The sequence below is a fragment of the Cyprinodon tularosa genome, unplaced genomic scaffold (assembly GCF_016077235.1).
Source record: "Cyprinodon tularosa strain WSP-4 unplaced genomic scaffold, ASM1607723v1 ctg574, whole genome shotgun sequence".
NCBI classification, from domain to species: domain Eukaryota; kingdom Metazoa; phylum Chordata; class Actinopteri; order Cyprinodontiformes; family Cyprinodontidae; genus Cyprinodon; species Cyprinodon tularosa.
In genome coordinates, this window is record NW_024039312.1 from 248,308 (window position 1) to 271,601 (window position 23,294).

A 23,294-nucleotide genomic window follows, 5' to 3' on the forward strand; every position below is an offset into this window, starting at 1 on the left:
TGTTCCTTATGTTCCTAACAGAGCACTTCGCTCTCAATCTGCAGGTTTACTAGTGGTTCCTAGAATTTCTAAAAGTAGAATGGGAGGCAGATCTTTTAGTTATCAGGCTCCTCTCCTGTGGAACCAACTACCAGTTTTAGTCCGTGAGGCAGACACCCTGTCTACTTTTAAGGCTAGGCTTAAAACTTTCCTTTTTGATAAAGCTTCTAGTTAGAGGGGCTCAGGTTATCCTGAGCTATCTCTATAGTTATGCTGCTATAAGCTTAGACTGCTGAAGGACATAGGGACCCCTTTTTCACCATTCTGCTTCATTCTATCTCTGTTCTCCCGCTCTGCAGAGTCGTTAAGTTCAATTTCTAGCCTTCTGCTCTCTCTGATTTTTCTCATAGTAGCTTCATCTGGTCGCTTCCCATTTGGCTGTGACAGCATCTTTGAAAGAAATATCAGCTGTGCTGCTGCCATCAACACCGTTGTTTCTAGATGTTCGAGCTCAGCCTATTTTCCAGTGTAGTCCTGTTTCTCTGACGGTGACTAACTGGATGTGCTCTCTTCATCCTCTGACATGGGAGCTGGCTCGGAGCTCATCTGCCTGGCTGTGTGTTTCCTGGACGGGGCCGCCTGTGTTGTTGGTTGACAGCTTCTTTTTCTATGTCTGCTTCTGTCTCCTTGAACCCCAGTCGGCCTCAGCAGATGGCCGCTCACACAGAGCCTGGTTCTGCTGGAGGTTTCTTCCTGTTGAATAGAAGTTTTTCCTCTCGACTGTGAGGGATTGCCTTTAAGTTAATGAGTCGATGCAATCAGCTGGTTTTCCTTAGATAAAAAACTTTAATCAAGATTCTAGATTTTGAATACTTGATGAAGATTGTAATCAATTCCATGTTGGGACCTTTCAGTTGAACGCGTGGCTTTGAAGGAACATAAACGGCGATCTGAAAGAGGCTGAAGTCAGCTGCAGAGAACATCTTTGGAGGCCAGTGTCTGCAAACTGTTTCATCAAGGCTGCAAAATAAGTATCACCCCTTCTTTGTTTATTCTATCCCTCAGAGTCTTTAGAGCATTATGAAAGTTAACGTTGACCTTACAAAACCTAAAACCTTTATCATCCCAACCTCCTTTGGATTTCTTGGCTAAGCAATGAGTCTAAGTATATGAAACGTTAAATCATAAAAAAAAAAAAGAGAGAAGTTTCATGCTGTCCCAGTTCTTTTCTGATTATGGGGTTATATAACTCCCTGTCCTTGGCATGCTGAGATATGAGCACTTTCTCAGAACCAGTGCTTCAACGATGCGCCTGTCATCTGCATAAATATAAGACATTTTCTGCAGTTATTTAAGCTTTTATCTTAAAAATCGGATTTACCTACACGTTAATCTCATTTATCCCTCACAAGATGTTCTAAACAAAATTAGATTTAGTACTTTCAGTGACTAGAAATGTTACTAACTCAAAGTACTTGTTCTTCAGAGTAAAACCACTGGAGTGGAAGGACCAGCTTCAACATACTTGGTCATGCACCAGTTTCCTCTCAGCTATTGTAGGCAAGATGCATTGATGCAAACACCCTGCTGAAGCGCCGTACACCTCCTAGCTTAACACTCCAATCATGAACTTTCTGCTCATATTGTGCAGCTGCAAAAACAGAGTCATTTGTTTTATATTTCTTTATGCAACAAACTGACCAAGAGAGGTTTGGTTTATATTGAGGGAATTCTCTCCCTGAAGGATGACTTTAATAGAGTGGAGTCACTTCTAAGAGTGTTTGTTCAGGCAGCAGAACTTAGAACTGTGCTGGGTTACAAACCGCAGGATTAAAGCTTCTGTTCTAAACTCTTCAGGACCTTTCTGCTGGCACAGGGAGAGACCACCTGTGCAAAGCCTTGAAGCCACATCAAAGAAACATCTTGGTTCAAAGACTTTCTTTTTTTTTATCAATGCTTTCAGCGTGTCACATGTTTACATTTGCTACACACGCTAGATACAGACAGGAGCACCACAGCTGACTGCATTGCAGACATTCTTTTGGCTTGTAGTATTTTTTAGCTGCAGTCTGAATATGAAGACAAGAAAGTATAAAAATGCAGAAAGTAAACATGCAAAATAAAGAACAAAGAGGGAAGAAATTATTGTTTTGTTTTTTAACACTTTATTGGGTTAGGAATAAATATGTTTTGTCTGCAGCAAACCTTTCCTTTGTGATTCAACTTTTTAGATGTTTGCGTGGGGTGAAAACTTGCTACAAATACATAATAGACAGCAAAGACAAAAGACTTGCAAACATAACAATTAGACTTACATACAAGAAAACACATGCAAAGGAAAAATGCTGCGATCACAGAGAGTAGCAAAGTGCAAATGCACAGCAAACACAAACTAACTACAAACACATAAATGATGCTAAAATACACAATGCATGATATGGGGAAAAATGCTACAAGGAGCAAATACTGAAAGTTATGAAAAGCTGCAAGCGGTCTATGCATAATGGAAAAGCTCCAGAACACTAGGGGGAGACGATCACCAAGTCTCTACAGAATATCTATGAACCAGACCCTTAATAAAAACAGGATGCCCGTCCAGAAAACATTTGGAAGGAACACAAAAGAGGCACGTTTTCCTTTCAATCTTTTTTAAACACTTAATATTTATCCTCTGTATTCCTTGGCACTTTTTAAAATATAAGAATCCAATTTCATTTACCTCATCCTTAATATTTAGTCTGTACTTTCTGTTGGAAAGTTGCAAAATCCCAATAGATGTAATGTTTGTGGTTGTAAGGTAACAGCCTGAAGATGTTCCCCTTTCTATCAAAAAGCCAGTTTAAGAAACTACAGAAATATGTGCCGAGCTGTCAGGGAGACATTCCTGAGATGAAAACAATGATGGTGGACGTGCAACTAGGACAAGAGGCAGAATCACACAATGTCCAGCTGGAGTAAGCTGAGGCTCCCGACAACAAGGGTGAGAGATGGAAGCCTGCAAAAGAGGAGTGGGATCACTTTCCAGGACTCTAAACCCCCCCCCCCCCGGCAAAAACAAGTATTTAAGATCCCTTTAAAAACACAACACTGTTCTAATGTGTGTTAAATTGAAGGGTACAACTATGGAGACAGGATAGCTTAGCGTGGAATGTGCAGGAAACAGCCAACTCAGCTCGTGACCTCTCATAAAACCAGGACCCTCTGTACCTTTTGTTCCCAACTTCAAATTCCTATTTCTTTTTGTGGAATTATTGGCGTTATTTAATTTTACTCAGATAACAAATATATATATAATGCATCTTGCATGGGACCACTGTCTAGTGGCTAAAGTCAAATTATGCAATGTATCAAGTTGTCATGTGTTCATTACTGTCAAACCCTGCAGGGTTTCTGTTAACTAGTTTAGCCTAAGACCAGAGGGTCCTGATCAGACCAGGCTGGTCTCAGGTAGCTACGTGTGATACACCAGCCCTGCTGTGTGCAAACTCTGTTCAACTCTCCACTAAGTATAGACAATATGCCACATGATGCACGTCTGGCCTGAGGGGAGGAGTGTTCACTGTCAATGTAATTAGCCTTCAAAGGTCCCTTCCTGCTGCTGTGGTCCAGAAAGGAACACTTAGTACCTCACAGAAATTTGCTCTGGGTCAGAATTCAAAGATGGAAATTATCAATAAACTTCTGTCTTGTATATAATTGCACTAAACTCTATTAATGATAAATGCTTAAATAAAAAAATAGATACATTTGTTTTAGGTCAACTTGGAGCACATTATGTCCAGAGCAAAAATATGCATACCACTGAAGTAGCAAAATGAGCATTAATAAGAAAGGTTACCAAAAGTTTACCTTCCATTAAGATAATTAAAGTCAGTTTATTTATATAGCGCCAATTCAAAACACGTCATCTCAAGTCACTTTACAGAGTCAATTCAACCAGATCATACAGCAAAGCTGATTCAAAGTTTTCTATCTAAGGAAAACCAGTTGATTGCATCGACTCGAAGGCAATCCTTCACACTAAGCATGCATGTAGCGACAGTGGAGAGGAAAAACTCCCCTTTAACAGGAAGAAACCTCCAGCAGAACCAGGCTCAGTGTGAGCGGCCATCTGCTGAGGCCGACTGGGGTTCAAGGAGACAGAAGCAGACATAGAAAAAGAAGCATAGATACAAAGGAACTTGTCAACCAGCTCCACAGGCGGCCCCGTCCAGGAAACACACAGCCAGGTAGACGAGCTCCGAGCCAGCTCCCATGTCAGAGGATGAAGAGAGCACATCCAGTTAGTCACAGTCAGAGAAACAGGACTACACTGAAAAACAGGCCGAGAACAAACATCTAGAAACAAAGGTGTTGATGGCAGCAGCACAGCTGATATTTCTCTCCAGGATGGTGTCACAGCACTAAGCATACAGCTAGGTGCTACTGGGATGGTTTAGATCAAAGTTTACTCGCATCATAATAAACATAATTACTACATTTCTTGGGAATTGTTGTTAAGTATTCTGGGTGAGAGAAAAATAGATTCTGTCAAATATCACAATATTTAATTAGATGTTTTTGAATGGTAAATGTAAAAAGATATCTCTAGGCAAAAATCAATTTTATGGTCCTACTTTTTTATAACCCCTAAACCTCCAGCCACTAGGTGGCAGTGTGCCTCTCAAGAGCGTATTATTCAGCTGCCCTGCTCCAGCAGCAGCAGCAGAGCCACAACAAGATCTCATGAGGTCTTCCAAAGCTTTGCTCTTATAAAAATCGCAATATAACTTTGTTAATATGTTAAGATATATCGGGATAAATCATATCACTATACACGTGTTGCAATATCGGCAAGAATTTGGCAATACGTTACATATCACGGTGATACATATCGTATTGCGACATTCTAGCTAATTCACATCCCTGTTCACCAAAACTATCTATCTAATCTGACTGATCTCATTTTTGAATACAATTTCAGAAGAAGAATGATTTTAAAACAGTTTCTAGATGTGCAAATCTGGATTAGAAATTCCCTAAAACACCCAAAAGCTGATAATGCAGCTTTCTTCTTTCTGCAGATTTGCATTTATAAAGACATACAATTGTATTATGACAAAATGTCCTGGTCTTTTCACAAATTGGGCACTTTTCCCTGACATGGGCAGTCGTGGGTGAGCGGTTAGGGTGTCAGACTTGGATCCCAAAGGTTACCGGTTCGACTCCCGACCCGCCAGGTTGGTGGGGGGAGTAATTAACTAGCGCCCTCCTCCATGACTGAGGTACCCTGAGCATGGTACCGTCCCGCCACACTGCTCCCTTGGGGTGCCATTGAGGGCTGCCCCCTTGCACTGGTGAGGCATAAATGCAATTTCATGGTGTGCAGTGTTCACTTGTGTGTGCTGTGTCACAATGACAATGGGAGTTGGAGGAGTTTCCCAAAGGGCTTTCACTTTTTTTTTTTACTGATCAATCACATTATATACCAAACAAAATTATAATATAATTTGACCCAAAGATTTTGAAGCGTATGTCTGATGTAGCTTGAAACGGATGTGCTTTTACCAAATTCAGAAACAGTAGGTGGCTAAAGGTTTACTGATACATCTTTACAAAAGGTCTCCCCTAATAGGTGGCCATTAAATAGTTCATAAATATGTAATTAATTCATCTGTTAACACTTAATAGCTTATTCAAGTGTTTTTAATGCATTAAAGGATCAGTAGGAGATCTCTTAAAAACGGTTCCAGCAAGCTATATTTTTGAACATACAAAACCATGCCTCTCCCTTCAGACCACCCCTCGAAACCACGCCTTCAGAACACATGAAGGCGCATGCTGTCTGCAGCGCGTCTGAGCAGCTGAAGCGGCGCGTCGAATAGAGCTGGCAGGGAGACAGACAGCACTGATGATGCAGAGCGCTATGATCACTCCTCCGAAACAGTTTATTAACGCCTAAATTAACTTAAATCATGTTTGCCTTTATTATCCTGGTGCCTGCAGTTTGGATTACGTACATAAAAAAAACCTTCCTGCTGCTGCGGCGAACCACGAGGAGGCGACCGGGCCATAGGCTGCTGTTGAGAGGGTCACCTAGTGACAGCGCACCGCCGGTGTACATAATATTTGAAGGCAGGATGGTAATCTGGATGAACTGACTGCACTGATGATGTTTTCAGGTGGACTTTCTCACTTCAAAATAGATTAAAACTACTTTTTACCCACTGATCACAGCAAATATAGCCGCCATTGTTACAGGCAAAGAAAGGATAGGATAGCTCCGCCCCAACGCGCATCAGACCCACTTTTTCCACCACGCAGCCAGAGCAGCAAAGATGCTTCAGCCGCGTAACAGACTTGTAAAAGCATCAGAAATTAAGCATAGCGCTCGTTTTTGCTGCTCTTGCTGCTTTTGGTGTAAATAGGGTGACTAGACTTCCTCTTCTTCCTGGACATGTCCTACTTTTTATACCTGAAAAAAGTCCGGGGGGATTTCAAAATCGTCCGGGATTTTGGTCGACTTGTCCGAACCTGACCCGATGACGGTAGCCTGGTCACCGACTGCCCCATGCTTCCCCCGCCTGCTCAGAAAGAATTAATTTTGAATTCTCTTGCACCTGCTCTCTTGACAGATGCCATTTTGGGATCTTTACACACACAATGTGATATTACGATGAAAACCAACATGCCCCTCACCACGGCGGCCTTAATGCTGCAAGCACTGTGACTTTGCAGTCTGCTAAAGTCGTACTGAAACCTTTAGACAGAGTGGAGTGTATCACATGCATCACAAAAAATTGCCCAGTTTGTTATTAAATATAGACTTTCTGTGTATGTTTACCATTACATCATGTGACCAGGAATTGTTCAACACGCTGAAGCAATGGGGTGATTGTAGAACTCATAGTATAGTTGTGTGGGAAAAAAGTCCAAGATAAAGTTGTAAAAAGGTGCAAGAAGATCTTTGATTCCAAGAGGAATAAAACTGGACTTGCTCTGGGAAAACAGTCTGATCGTTAGAAGCTGGAGCTAAACCTCAGGAATCATTCTGATGTCGCTGTGAAGTTGATAGACACGTCTTTGCTAATAGGTCTACTGGTGTTAGCAAAGCTTTAGCAGCTGCATCCAGACCTCCGTCGGGCTTTCTGGTAGTTCAGTGGTACGGCCAGCAGATGGCACCATGTCAGCTCATCGCACCCGATGCTGAGGTTCTATTTAGGCTCAAAAAGGGCGATCTGGATCGACACTTGGGATATGTAGCCTCTTTTGTTTATTGGATTTTGGTCTTTTTGGTAGCGTATATATAGAGGTCTGTAAATTCCAGAAAAGTATTAATTTAGCAATTTGCTGTGGTTTCCTTGGACATTAAAGGGGAGTTTATGTAAAGAGAAGATTGCTGCCTGTTTATTCAGAGGCAACCTCTGTGGTTGAGCAAATATGCTCCTCCTCTTGAGCAGTCAGTCTAATGACCTGTGCTTCAGATTATTATAGGTTACCTCCTTCACTGCAGAAATACAGAGATGTTTTTTTTTTATTATAAAGCAAACTTTTAAAGCCAGTTATTCATTTTTAATGCATTAGTATTATTCAATACTTCTAAATGAACAGAGGCTGCACAGTTGATTGGGACACAATGCCCCTACATGTTATACATGCTTTCCTGCTTCGAGTTACCAGATTTAAACGGATGCAGATTTTAAGTTTTCTGCAGGTTTTTGAGATGAGATGTTATTACTCTGCTCATTTAAAGGGGGTCTGTTGGAGTAGCGAGACGTCCAAATGACGCGTGATGGTGTTTCCCCAAGCGATCATGTCCGGAAAACACTATATTTATCAACGTTTCTTTTTATATACCCACTAAACATATAGGGCAGCGGTGCACAGATTATTTTGTTAATTTTCCAAGGCATATTTGGATGCACTAGATATTTGCACACAGCATCTAATAGATAAAAAAAGGAGTGCATGAGTATCAGCCATGATGCGTTAGTGTTTGGGTTAGCGGTGGAAGTTTCTAGGGTCTGTAGTAGCACAGCGTGTCGGTGCACGGCCCCGCTCTGACGCCACTCTCCCTCTCGCAGCCACTCACGCCTAGCTGCTGTGTGTTTAAACGCCACAGCTGTGTTGACATGAGAGGCACGACATGGAACAATGAGTCCAAAGGTCAAGAAAGCAAAACTTACAACAGCAGATTGAGTGTGCGTGTGCACTTTGAACAAGCGTAATGTTGCTTGTGATTTGAAACGTCAGCCTAGTCTTTAATCTGCCGTCAGGCTCCACCTAAAGAGGTGCTTTTAAAAAACCCTATTTCTATTTAAAGCTGCAGCAGAACTCATTTTTTCCGTTTCCTTGGTAACTCTCCAGTGTGAAGCTTCTATTTTTAAAGCCTCCACCCCATATTTAATCATTTATGCTTTGGAGGGTAACTGGCGATCCGGTTTCCTGTGGAGGAAGCGGAAGGGCAGTGGGAGGGTGGGGGGAATTAGAGGGATGCGTGGTCAGGCCTCCTCTCTGTAGTTGGGCCTGCAGTTGCCCATTTTTCATCTGACTTAGATTTGAGCCGTTCCCCCTCCTCCATGATATCCGGCAGCAGTGAACACTGAGCGCACCGCATGCCAGCACTCCGCGTCCTGCAGTCTTCTTCCTTTATTTTCCAGAAAAAAAAAGAATTAGATCAGAACCGAGCATTCTGTCTGCAGAGCGCAAGTTTAGCTTGTTGCCTCACAGTGCATCATGTCCTGCTGTAACAGTAAAACCACTTTGTTCTGTTCCTGTTGCATTAGCTTGTAAAGTTGTCCCTCTGGTAGAAATCACTGTGCATTAGGTTGTTCCTGGTGTGGCTCTCAGACAGGGGACATCAGAGTTTGCTCAAGGTCCGTTTCTGCCCGGAGCTCTGCACAGCAAATAGCCGGAATGAATAGTTGAAAATAGCAACTTTGCAGCCTCTCCTGCAATTAGCGCAGGGAGTGACGTAACGAGCCGGCAAAGACAAACCATTGCATCCTGGAAGTGGGACATGTGAAACAGGAGTCTGTTAGGTTGGGTCAGAGCTTTTACGCACATTGAGTCAATTCAGCTTTAAGTCAACAGTCATTTCTCAGAAGTTGCACAGTCATTGAGATGAAAAATCCTTCTGCTTGGAGTTCTTAGTGATATACTGCTGTGATTATGATTTTTTTCCTTCTTTATTTTTCTTTTGTTTCTCCCCAAATAGAAAAGTTATTTGAAAAGCAAAAGCAGGAACTCAAGGTGTTTCGTTTTGTCTCATCACCCTTTTGATTGATTTAGTAATAAACCATTCATGCATTTCTTTGCACAGGTTGCAACTAAAAGGCCTAAATATAGATTGAATGGCAGGTTGTTATTTTAATCCTGGTTTGGTGTAAAAAAAAACTTTCCACAAGTTTACAATAAATTGTTATAAAATAGTTGAACTGATTCAGAGTAGTTTTGGGGGACTGCAAAAATTGTTTTTCTTTCATATTACAGAATTGCAAAATTTGTTATTTTGGTGCACAGGGGTGAAAGTCTGATCTTTAATTGCTACTGCATCTATGAGAAGGAGAACATTCAGAGATGGTCTCCCAAACATGACATCATCTCATTTGCAGGTCAGCATACCACTAGAATTTGCTCATTGTTAGCATCTCTCAACAGACTAACTAAAACTAGCAACTAAGGAGAGGATGGAGTATGTCCGTCTCTTTTAATGCATACAAAGAGTGAATAAGCATCTCTTTAAACCATTGTCTTATAATGCCATGTTTCACGGAGGGGAGGGCCATTAAATTTACCATTGAACAACTTTGAAGATAGAAGGACAGCACACATCTGACTGCTGAGCACACCTCAGCAGGCAGAGAGCCGAAGTAGAGAGGAATAAGAAACGTGTAGGAAATTGGACCTGAATCCCGGGAGGCATCTCAGAGTTAAAATAAGGTGCAGTCCAACGGAGAAGTGTGTTTTTTAATTTTCACCCATGCATCACGGGGCTGTGCGTCTCTCTGTACTTTAGGTTCAGGTGTAACTGGTTACAGCTGAGTCCAAACCATCAGGAGCCACTTTTTCTGATACTGAATGGGTGCAAAACGATCCATCGATATATTGATTAAATGATACCTGATACAGTTTTACATTGATGGAAAATAGACACAGATATCAACATTGGGATCTTTAGTAGGGATGCAAAATATTGGATTTTTGACTGATATCCAATATTTTTCATACCTACTTAGAGACGCTGTATAGTTTTCTTCCCACTCTCCTGTACAGTCGTTGCAAATAGCAGTTTGGCTTTAGCTTTATGAAACTCAAACATATACACACATTTTGTATTCAGGATTTCTCCTTTGTTAGACTTTGTTATTTTATTGCAATATTGTTGCAAAGATCATGTTTTGGAATTTAAAAAAACTTTTTCATGAAAAAAAATTGCTTAGATTTCATTTTAACAAATTACAATGTTTTCAAATGTTGATAAACACATTTCAATCTGAAAAACTCACAGAGAGAGAAAGATGCAATTAGAAGAGTTTATTGATACGATAGTTTGAACTTTGGCACTCAGGCCTCGGCAGGAAACATAAACGCTGATTTATACTTTAATGCAGATAAACTGATGTATGAGAATAAGGATATTTCCCCCTAAAACTGGTGGTGAAGTTTAGATAGATGAAGTTTGGTTAATCCATAGAGGCTGGTATACAGGGTGATGCTTGAGTTAGATGTCACTGAATGAACAAAGTTTGCATAAACTGTCCATGAAGAGCAAGCATGAAGCCACTGTGGAGAGAAAAACTCCCCTTTGGGAAGAAATCTCTGGCAGAACCAGGCTCAATGTGGCGGTCTTCTGTGACAGGGAACTCCATGAAAGTCTGGAGGGAGTACACACTGGAGGTTAGGTTGAAGGAGCATCGAGGAGGAGTCGGATGAGTTTACAATGGTGGAGAAGGGGATGGAGGTGGGTTGTCTGAATCAAAGTCCGACATAGGAGCGATGGATCTTGCGCTTGTTGAAGAGCAGGCCTAGAGATGATTTGGAGTGGCTTTAAGTAGAGTGCTGGAAGATGATTGGGCATCGAGGAAAGTGGCTTGAAGCGGGTTGGCTGCGTCGGAGGCGGATCAGCCTCAGATTGAATGGAAATAATCAGAGTTTCTTGAGTTGAATTTCCGCCTTAGCTTCATATTTCTTTATCTAACCTGTGGTTTCGAAGCAGTATTTTAAAAAAAAGGCCTTCCTTAAATTCCCAGCAGATAGATGATGATGAGTACCAGGAAAAACAGACAACCCCTGAGGGAGCCTGTAGTTTAGCACCGCCCCAATGCCAAAACAGTGCCTGCTTAACACTGAAACCATCTATCTTTAAAAAAAAAAAAAAAAAAAGCTGCAGCATAAAGTGAGAGGTCATAGCAATTTTTCCCTTTTTTGCAATGTTTAAATTTTCATCATTTATGTTTTCAATGTTTTACAGCTGTCACTGGTTTAGCTCCATATCCAAGTATTTACGAATGTTTTTAGGTGCGCTGTTTGGACGGGCTTGGTTGCTAAAATGACATCATTTGGCTGCACGGACCTCAGGGACCTTGCAGAGTATAAACCAGGCTTAACACTGGGTGTCACACTAGCTTTGGGCTCTGTTAGCTTTGCTGTCTGTTTGCAGTTCTTCGGTGCAGTAGTAGATGTCATGTGACCTTGGTTTGGAAAATCAGGAAACCACCATAACAGTCACTCAGACTGGACTAGAGAATCTGCCCAATCCAAAACTAATGCTGTTTTAAAAAATATATTTATATTAAAAGATGAACTTATTGACCCATTTTTTAGTCACTTTAAGACTTTAGGTCAATTTTTCAAGCTCTCCAAACTCCTATATGTATATAAATGCAGAAATATTCCCTTTGGCACTATGAAGTATTCAATAGTTTTGAAATATTAATATTCCCTGAACATCTCCCGCTATTAGCATGTTGTTTATTGTTGCTGCTTCCAAACTGCTCTATTTTATCTAAAATATGCCAGTGATTGATATCATAACTCTACACACTGTTATTGGTACAGATACCCTGCACATGGGAGGAACCGCGGTCTATGTACGTAAAGACGAAGACCTTGGTTTCTGAAGGAGATTGTTTGTGAACGGATAACATTGATAACATATCAACTCTGATTTTAATGGCCTACTTGCTGCTTTTTCTAATAAAGAGGCTCCAGTCACAACTGCATTTTAACCAGCAGCCTGACCTCTTTGATGTTTCTGTAATCCCACAGGAACATCTTGCTGCCAATCAGTGTTTAAACAGCTTCGGCTTTGTCGGCTAACCTTGTGTAAATACCATCTGTATCCTTTGTCTAATTAAACTCAGGTCTAACCCTCTCTTCCACAGGTTCAAGCGCAGTTGTCCGAAAGCGGAGATGTCATCTAAAGAACCGAGCTCCAGCAGCATTGCTCAGGCCAGGCGGACGGTGCAGCAGCTGAGGAGGGAGGCTCGCATCGAGAGGATAAAAGTGTGTGCTCTGTTCACTCCTGATCTGTGGATGCATCAAATCAATCCTGTTTCCTAAACTTTTTCACATTTTGTCACATTTCGCAAATGAAATGTATAAAAGTGGAAGTACTGAAACATTTAGAATTGAACAAAAAAAGGCTTTTTTTTATATGTAATCTGAAAATCTTTGCATGCCTATGTATATCTTCCCAAACTGACCTGATCATTCGGTGCCATGCTTCCTGGGTCCCTGTTCTTATGGTTTTGGTGTTTAATTTTTGTTCCAATATCTAATTTATCTAATTTTGCAAGCAAACTTAACCTAAAATAATTTAAAAAAACTTCTAAAACTAACTTTTTTCTTTTGTTTTCATATTTTCTTTTTTCAATGGTTTTTATAATCAAAAATATGTTTTACAGATTTTTTTTTCTTCAAATGTCTGTTTTCAGACTGAGTTTTACAAACTGTATTTTATAAAAAAAATAGCATTTTCCAAATAACATTCTCTTCATTCCTCCGGCTTTCTTCTGAAGTGAGGAGCGAAGATGCATTTCTGTTGATCTGGAGGCTTTTATATTCAGCTTTAAGTGAAGAGAATGTAATCTGTGAAACACAATATGAAGAAAAAAAAATGCAAGTATTACAAACTAAATCTGAAAAAAAGACATTTAAAAAAATACTTTGAATATATTAAATATGTAAAAGAAAAGTAAACATCAAAAACTGTTTATTTAAAAAGTAAAATATAAAGAAAATTGGAAACAATTCCATCAAATCAGAGAAAATGGAAATGTTACTCCGAAAACCCTTTCCTTTAATCAAAAAGTTAGTGAAAGTTTTATTTCTGGATTTTAATTCAGAAATCGTGTTTTTGCAACAATAATGGAACAGTATTTATTAAACAGTTCAGATTTGCAATAAGCCCAGAAAAAAAAACAATAACAGGAAACATTCATCACTGCAAAATACTTTCTTAAAATGAAAGTATTTACCCTTAATCTGAAGTAATTCACATGATCTGCTAATTCCGCCACTACCGTGTTTCACCATTAACATAGTCTGCTGCTTCCTTTTTGCTGCTTGTACCAGTTAGTACAAGCTTTGCTGCTCCAGCTGCGCGGTGCAAAAGTGGGTCTGAAGCGCGTTGGGCGGAGCTACTCTATCATTTCCTTTGCCTTGCAGCTATATTTGCTGTGATCAGTGGGAATAAAGTAATTTTAATATGTTTTTAAGTGAGAAAATCCACCTAGAAACTTCATCATTGCAGTCAGTTCATCCAGATTACCATCCTGCCTTCCAATATTATTTCTGTCGGAGCTGCTCAGAGCCCCACATACCGGCGGTGCTCTGTCAGTAGGATCCCATTCAACAGCAGCCTCTGGCCGGGTCGCCTCCTCGCGGTTCGCCGCGGCGGCTGGTAGGTGGTTTGCATCTAAATAATCCAAACTGCAGGCACCAGGATAATAAAAGCGAACATATTCTGCTGGCAGATTTCTGCATTTTAAGTTAATTTATGCGTCAATAAACTGTTTCAGAGGAGCGAACACAGCGCTTTGTGTCATCAGCGATCTGTCTATCACCCTGCTGGCTCCCAGATCAGCGTCTCTGATTGGTTGACGCGATGCGTCGAGCAGCAAAAGTTAAATTTTTCCATCTCGAGCAGCAGCGCGTTTGCGGCGCGTCACGCGCGTCAGATGCTTAAAGGAATAGTACACCCAAAACATGATTAGCCTTCATTTTCTACTCATCCCCATGCTGAAAAACACTCTGGAGTACTTTTTTGATATCTCAAATGCATCTGGAGATCTGGGAGGCTTCTTGCTGTCTGCTGACATTCAAATAATGGAGGTCTATGGCGCCCGAGGCAGAAAGGTCCATAAAAGTCCACAATAAACGTGTCAATATTCCTCCATACTGCTCGTCCAATGTATTCCAAGTGTCCTGAGTGGGTAGCGTCCATAATTTACTCGAAACTAAGTCATTTAGAATGTTTTTAGAGCATAAACAGTAGTGTATAGGATTTCCTGAAAGCGCGAGCCTGCGCGTTCACAACGCTACGGAAGCCGGCAGACCAAACCAGATGAAAGTGCGCATTCAGCGTCTGCTCTGCCGATAATGCAAGCGTAGAAGAAGAAATGTGCTGTTTACCTGTGCAAAGAAAGAAACAACGAAAGAAAAATGTCTGAGGACTTCAGTGTTGAGGAAGAGCATGAGTTCTTTGCCGAGCTGAATGCGCATTTTCATCTGGTTTGGTCTCCCGCGGTTTCCGTAGACTCGTGAACGCGCTTTCAGGAAATCCTATACACTGCTGTTTATGCTCTAAAAACATTCTAAATGACTTCGTTTCGAGTAAAATGAAGGCTAATCATGTTTTGGGTGTACTATTCCTTTAAACGCTCCCAACGCGCTGCTTTAGCTGTTTAGACGCGCTGCGCCTGCTGCTCAAAACGCGCTGCGGGACCTTTTGCGGCGCCTTGACGCGTGTCAACCATAGACTTTGCATGCAAACTCTCTGCTTCTGCCACGCCTGCTGCGTCCGGTGTGAACGCAGCATAAGTGTCCTGCCACACATTTCTCTGCCTTTAAACCATTAAGGTACATTTTTGTCTCATCTGTGCAGACAGAGAGGCATCTTTGTTTACCTATTTCTTGGCATCTAAAAACATTAGATGTCAGTTGATTTTCAGGGATATCGATGTGATTTCTAAATTTCAAAGATTTTTCTTAGAAGTGCAGTTTATGAAAATATGAGAAAAAATGTATTTGATAGTTAATATCTTTTAAGGATCTCTAATGTGGATTGGCTTCCTGCAGGTGTCCAAGGCTTCATCGGACCTGATGCGCTACTGTGGAGAGCACGCCAAGAACGACCCTCTGCTAATGGGCATCCCGACTTCAGAGAACCCCTTCAAGGACAAGAAGTCCTGCACCGTTTTGTAGCTGAATACACCCCCCCTTGCTTTTTAAAACTCTTATGTAACTGTCTGATAATAGTTTTAAAACCAACTTGCCTAAACTCCTCCGTGGGGTCTACATGTTTTTTTTGTTTTTTGTTTTTTTACATACACCTTCTAAATAAAGATAAAACCAAAGAACGGGCAGATGTCTGACAGTTCATCAAAGCATCAGGTCCAAACAGTTTGCATGAGGGCCTAAAGCGTTGCAGCTCTTAAGGAATAATTATCAAATGATGCCTAAACAAGGCCCCTTACTCACTGCGCCTATCAGATCGTCAAGCCTCTTACTTTTATCATGTTTGCTTGAGGATAGAGTGAGTTTGTGTTCTACTGATAAGGAACATACAGAATAATGACATCCTGTCAGTGGATGAAGCGTCTGCTGGGCTTTACAAAGCGACAAATGGAGAGAGAAGCTCTGCTGCCAGTGAGGGTCAGCTGATGCCTTAGGCAGCCATGGATTAACATTCACCAGTAGTGATAATCTGGAAATGATCACCTGGAAGTTTGTTCCATGTAGCATGTGGATCCTTTCATTGTGGATTTCCAAAAAGCTGCCAACACTTCCCAGTCTAGAGAGAGTTTGCACGCTAAGAGGGATAAAACAGCAGCTTCGCTTACAGGATGACCTGTTAACCGTATGTGGACTCTCTGTCGGTTTTACGGTCAATTCCATCTTTATGCAGATGTTTTATTCTTGTTCTTTTCAACTTTTTCTGTTGGTTTGAACTTTTATCTGTCAAAGTTAGGAAAGACTTCACAATAAAGAAAAACATTCACCAAAATGGTTGAAATAAACCTGAAGGAGCTTCCTCACCTGTACAGTAGAAACAGACCAACACTTCGGCCCATCGATAATTTCGGATGATATTAGCATGTTTATTTTCTTTTTGTTGTTGTTTTTTTTTGTTTAATTTGAGACTTGTGTAACATTTATCATTGTGACATTTTTATCATGTATTGGAGGAAAAAAGAAACGGCTCGAAGAATCAACCTAAAAAATGACCAGCAGTACAAAATCTGGATGAATTAGATTGATGTCAAAATAATTGGCATTTCCCTTTAAAAACTGTGTTAATCAATCTCTGCTGTAAAGGACCAGGTACCATGTCTAAAAGATGAGCAGAACATCTTAGTAATTAGTTCCAGCTACCTTTAGGTGTAGATTTAAAACAATCCTTTGTTCCTACAGTCAGAAATTTCTCTGACGTTTTGTTTTTCTGTCATTTTCACGCAACACTGTGTAACTTTTGACCCAAGTATTAGCTTCATTTCATATATACTAAATGATTTTTCATGTACAGCACTTGGTGCGTATCCATTGGTTCCATCACTGAGTGCGTCATGTGACTCAGAGCGCCGCTTTATGGCCGTCTGAGCTCCCTTTAAACATCGCAGCTACCCAAAGCTGAAAGCTGTTGTTGTGCAACAAAACAGATATGAGGCTTACCGGATCAGACATATTTTTCGTTCTGGGATGTAGGATTTAATCTAGAGCGGTTAATGTTACCTTTACAAGGAATTCCATAAATTCTCAGCCTGCTTATCCATTGTGGTTGGATATCAGATTACAGAACACAGGGAGAAATAGTTTAATTTTTTGCCTGTCAATGTTGCTAGTGCCCCTAGTGGCTAAAAGTTACACAATGTAGCTCTATATGATCTGATCTTTGTTTTTCGGTATGGCATTAATGTCGGGTTGACTGTGTTTTTATATCTACTATGCTACACAACAATTGCTGTCTTTAAGCCGGGCGTACACTGTGCGATTTTTTTCAATTGTTGCACAAAGCTACGCTCACACGGTCCGCGGGAAATCACAGAGTTTTCTCGGACAGTGTGAGTTCACAGCTCACGATGTATGTTCTCATACTTTGTGGCCTGACGCTATGTTGCGATTTACCTGCTTGCACTGTACGTCTAAAAACCATGTCGGACCACAGTGAAATGGCGCTACTCGGGCTCGTCTATCTGGAAGCCAAACAAGTAGAAAAGGAGCATGAAGCTTATTAGAGTGAAACGTGCTGCCTTTGCAATTTGTGCAATTTTGTGTGCTGAAAGATCTAAAAAGAAAAGGCGACGATGTATTTGGACAAAAACACAGCTGAGCAAACATGGCTACTACGGTCTGTCAATTTTACAGAAAGAACTCAATTTCAACCACACCCCGCCATGTTTCTGTGTTTCATCTAAGAGGAAGAAGAAGAAAAAAAATCCTTGTTTGCGCACTGAGCGATTGACTAAATTTCAAACATGTTTGATTTTTTCCCCCCGACTTTATGATTCCTGATCGGGAGGTGGTCGTGAGAGGCTGATCGCCCCTCATTACCCCCTGTACACGACGCACGATCAGGCTGGAAGTAGGGCCTGTCGGAAAATTCTCGCATGACTGGAGAATCTATCCAAAAAGGGCAAAGAATCGTACAGTGTATGCCCGCCTTTAGGGATAATGAGATTATTGATTGATTGATTGAAATCAGTATACATATAAGGAAATTACAGCTGTTTCTCTGCTTTTATGTGAAATACATCACTGATGTTGAAGATATCTCATTTGGAATCTTCTCTTAGTGACGACATCCTCTCTGAAGGTTGTTAATTTCAGAGTCACATGCTCCCGCTCAGTGTAGTTAAATTATGAGTTTCTGACCAGCTGCCATTACAGTTGGTCAAACTCATCATTGAGTGATTCCTATTGGAATCAGGATTGTGGTTCTAATATTTGTTTCCATATTCCTATTTATGGATGTATTTTTGCCACTTTCTTGACTCTTTTTATACCCCCCACCTCCGAGGATACTTTCAGCTAATCTGTGGTCTTAGCTTCCACATATATTCTGTAATAAACTGCTAGAAACTTTGGTCACAGTTATACCTGTCAGTCTTCATTATTACAGCATTATTTAGTCAAGCAAGTGCTTTGGGGTGATACTTTGATTAATAATGGCTTAAAGTGAGCTAGAGGAGGGTGTTAGCTTTTACTCAATAATGGACTGGCTTATTGCTTATTTGCATTAATAAAGTGTGCTTTGAAAATTTTTAACTCACTAATTTATTTTATTATTTTTTTCACACCTAAACAATTCATGCCATATAAGAAGTGTTAACATCACACAAGAATAGTTAGTAAATACAGAAACTACACAAATATTTTTGTAATTTCCTAAAAGGATCCACGTCTACTTGAACATGTCGGGCCTAAATATACTTAAATTTTATTATTAACTTAAAAATTATAGTTTATGATACATAAAAACTTATAATTAGTTCAACAAATGTATATATATTTTTTACAAATGTGATCAGATTTTGATCTACTGTTAATCATATTAGCTAGAGCTAACACCGTTAGCCGGAGCTAATGTGAAATCAAGACCAAATCAGGAGATAATGAGCGATCATTTAAACTGACAATGAAACATCTTTAAGGCGTTGTAATTTTTATAATATATTTGAGAAAATGTTTTCTTTCTGATCCTAACCATAAAAAGCTCTTCTCTATCTTGGTTAGCATCTCTTAGCAGAAGCCACACAAAGCTACTTCAGCCATCTATCCTCCTCCTCCATTTGTTCCTCCTCATCTTTAACACCTTGTATTATTTATACTTTTTTATTGATGTCAGTGTGCTCCAGGTGTGAAAAAGTTTCAATGTTACTCGTTGCTGTTTTGGCTGGAAGGAACTAATGCTACCGGAGCTAGCATCTGCCATCTTCCCTGAAAGCACTGCAGGATAAACGTGTCACAATATTTTATTCAAATTTATACAACTAAACATTTTACTGTATTTCATTTTCAACTGAGCTGTATTTATGTCAATATAAATATTTCTCAAATAAAGTCTGTTGTTACAAGGAATCATGGATCCCAGGTTACTTTAGCTAGGTTCCTAAAATTTGGAACCTAGCTAAAGTAACCTGGCCCAGTTTAAACAAAAAAATGCCCTTCTTTATCAATCATGACTCAAGAAATTTTCTCATTACATTTCATTTGTCACACTCAGGCCTGTTTACCGCTAGAGAATTTATAAATAACTTTGATAGAAATTGTCTGACAAGTGAAAAGTCCCAAAGAACAGCAGATTCAGTCCCATTCAAAATCCAGCAAATTCACTGTTATCTAAAGAACAGGAGGGTGTCATCTCCATAGCAACAGCTGTTATGGAGACAAATTGAGAAAATATAAACCAGTGGTAAATCTTCTCAGAAGTGATCATCCAGCAAAATTACTCCAAGAGGACACATAGAGCTTATTATTCAACAGGAAGGTGAGGCTGAGAAAAAAAGTTTCTAAGGGCCCTTGATTGAGGTGGGGTCCATAAGAAGAAGAGAAGATGTGTCCAAATAGATATTTCAACTATGAAAAGAAAATCCAGCAGTTTTTTTCAGCACTAAACAGTAAAACAAACCATGAATGAAGTAACCAAGTATTTTAACCACAGATATATGCCGTTTGGAATAATTTATATTTAACTTTTTTGTGTTCTGATAATTTTCCTTTGTCACAATTTTACAATAACAATTACATTGGAAAATGTAAAAGATACGCTTTAGTGATTCTTGATAGCAGTTTTAAAGCTTGCATTTTTTTTTATTTGGGGGGGGGGTGGGGGGGCATATTATTGTCTTTCATGGGGCCCCAAATTCCTGGCAGCGCCCCTGCATACATCTGATATAAAACTAAAACACGATCTTTGAGTCTAAGGATATCCAGCAGTCATTTATGATCTTGAGTTTTAATTTGTAGTAGTTAGTGATTCAAAGCCTATCTCTAAATATGTTTTATGAAAGAGACGTTATGAGAAGCTGTGTCATGAGGCCATTTGAAAATCCTCTAATGTTGCTGAGTAACTACATTTTAGCAAAAGAGAAAGGAAAACATATCCCCCACAATGACATAACAGACTAATTTCTGAATTGTTTAAATGTTGCTGCAAACTTTTAGGATTTGGAAGGAAACAACTATTTCATCCAGGCCTAGTTTTTTTTTTTCATGTTGACATTAAAATACTTTATGATCTAAACTATTCAAGAGATAGAAAAATCTATTAATACTGCACCGTAGACTATATATTTCCTCCAACATATTGTAGATGCCTACCTGTGAGCTTGCCACTCTTTTACAAACATTTTTATTCATAAAAGCCTACTAATTATGTTTGATTAGGATATTAAATTGCTTTATTCTTGTTCCGCTGCATGTTTTCTGCTGAAATTGTTCTTATTTGACACTGTATTTACTTTGATCTGTTTTAACTTTTATTTTGTAGCACTTTATGGTCTGTTTTTGCAATTATAAAGTGCATATAAATAAAATGCATTATAGATCTTTTTTTGGTTGGTTCTCTTAAACGTTCCTTCCAGGGCTGTACTAACTGCAGAAATGTTTTATTATATACACTCATTAGACATGGTAAGATTTTGTAAATATGGTCACATTATTCTGTTTTTGTCTTGGAGATAAATGTGTTACCATCACAGAGGAGTTTCAGGATATATATCATCTGGTTTTCCATCGAATCAAACTGGATTTCTTAATTGTTAAACTGGAGAGTCTGAAATAGAAACAACTGCAAAGTCATAAGTAAAGGTTTTCGGCAGTGACAGAAATGTGTTTTGCAACTTTCCTCTTTAACCAGTTGCTTCACGTTTCCTGGATGATCGTGGGAAACAATCAAATGCATGTTGATTGATTGCAAACAGTATTATTTCAGCTTTTATTCGTTTAACATTTTACCTTTATGTTTGCTCTGGCAACCTTTCTTACTCTTTAAGTCAGTAATAAAGCATTTGATCATTAAGTTCTTTGAAAAATCCTGTTCTCTGAACAATCCTTGCATATTTTGATGATTCATGTTTTTTCTAGCAGGATGGTAAAACCTTGTCATACAGAATATGTGATAACAGGTGGAAAATTTGGTCCTGGAGTTGGGAAGTTCCCCAGAAATCTTGAGTTCTTAAAAAGTCAAAGGCAATAATTCGACATAAACTGATAAACATAAGTTAATATGCAGCTAAAAAAAAAAGAATTTATCTAATTAAAGACAGTGTCACACAGCAATTTTTTCCTATAAATTGTCTATTTATTTTGTATAATGTCTTTAAAAGACAGACCACAGCAATCTTAAGCAGTGGCGGCTGGCCAATAGAGGGTGCTAGGGTGCCCCCCATCCACCCAATGACCTTGATTAAGACATAAAAAAACAAATAAAAATTAAGTTTTCAAAATTAAGATATTTCGATACATATTGTCCAGGATATATTTAATGTTTCTTTAATGACGAGTAAAGCTTTTTAATCTGTCGTCGGATTTGTGTTGGATTTCCGCCCGGGGGCGCAAAAAAAGTCAGAATTCTGACTTTAATCTCAGAATTCTCACTTTTTTCTCAGAATTCTCACTTTTTTCTTACTGAATTCTGACAATAAAAAGTCAGAATTCTTAGATTAAAGTCAGAATTCTGAGATTAAAGTCAGAATTCTGAGAAAAAAAGTCAGAATTCAGATTTTTTTCCCCATAGTAAACTGAAATAAAATTTTAAAACGAGTAAACTTTTTTTTTTCCAGTGGCCCTAATCCTCTTCTGTAACAGTCTGACCTGACTGAGCTTAAAGTCAAAAAGTCAGAATTCTGAGAATAAAGTGAGAATTTTGACTGTAATCTCAGAATTCTGACTTTATTGTCAGAATTCTTACTGAATTCTGACAATAAAAAGTCAGAATTCTTAGATTAAAGTCAGAATTCTGAGATTAAAGTCAGAATTCCGACTTTAATCTCAGAATTCTCACTTTTTTCTCAGAATTCTTACTGAATTCTGACAATAAAAAGTCAGAATTCTTAGATTAAAGTCAGAATTCTGAGATTAAAGTCAGAATTCCGACTTTAATCTCAGAATTCTCACTTTTTTCTCAGAATTCTTACTGAATTCTGACAATAAAAAGTCAGAATTCTTAGATTAAAGTCAGAATTCTGAGATTAAAGTCAGAATTCCGACTTTAATCTCAGAATTCTCACTTTTTTCTCAGAATTCTTACTGAATTCTGACAATAAAAAGTCAGAATTCTGAGATTAAAGTCAGAATTCCGACTTTATTCTCAGAATTCTCACTTTATTTCAGAATTCTCACTTTTTTCTCAGAATTCTTACTAAATTCTGACAATAAAAAGTCAGAATTCTTAGATTAAAGTCAGAATTCTGAGATTAAAGTCAGAATTCCGACTTTAATCTCAGAATTCTCACTTTTTTCTCAGAATTCTTACTGAATTCTGACAATAAAAAGTCAGAATTCTGAGATTAAAGTCAGAATTCCGACTTTATTCTCAGAATTCTCACTTTTTTCTCAGAATTCTTACTAAATTCTGACAATAAAAAGTCAGAATTCTTAGATTAAAGTCAGAATTCTGAGATTAAAGTCAGAATTCCGACTTTAATCTCAGAATTCTCACTTTTTTCTCAGAATTCTTACTGAATTCTGACAATAAAAAGTCAGAATTCTGAGATTAAAGTCAGAATTCCGACTTTATTCTCAGAATTCTCACTTTTTTCTCAGAATTCTTACTAAATTCTGACAATAAAAAGTCAGAATTCTTAGATTAAAGTCAGAATTCTGAGATTAAAGTCAGAATTCCGACTTTAATCTCAGAATTCTCACTTTTTTCTCAGAATTCTTACTGAATTCTGACAATAAAAAGTCAGAATTCTGAGATTAAAGTCAGAATTCCGACTTTATTCTCAGAATTCTCACTTTTTTCTCAGAATTCTTACTAAATTCTGACAATAAAAAGTCAGAATTCTTAGATTAAAGTCAGAATTCTGAGATTAAAGTCAGAATTCCGACTTTATTCTCAGAATTCTCACTTTTTTCTCAGAATTCTTACTGAATTCTGACAATAAAAA

At 39.0% G+C, this 23,294-nt stretch overlaps 1 protein-coding gene across 1 annotated transcript in view; it reads left to right on the top strand.

Annotated features, from left to right (window-relative positions):
- The window catches only part of si:dkey-44g17.6 (guanine nucleotide-binding protein G(I)/G(S)/G(O) subunit gamma-12), a 61,032-nt gene extending 44,565 nt beyond the window's left edge, over window positions 1-16,467 (top strand). Inside the window, exons 2-3 of the mRNA XM_038306160.1 lie at window positions 12,345-12,465; window positions 15,262-16,467. Coding sequence (XP_038162088.1) covers window positions 12,373-12,465; window positions 15,262-15,387 — 219 coding nt within the window. The 5' untranslated portion in view covers window positions 12,345-12,372 and the 3' untranslated portion in view covers window positions 15,388-16,467. The remainder of the gene's footprint in view (window positions 1-12,344; window positions 12,466-15,261) is intronic.
- Window positions 16,468-23,294: the final 6,827 nt, after the last annotated feature.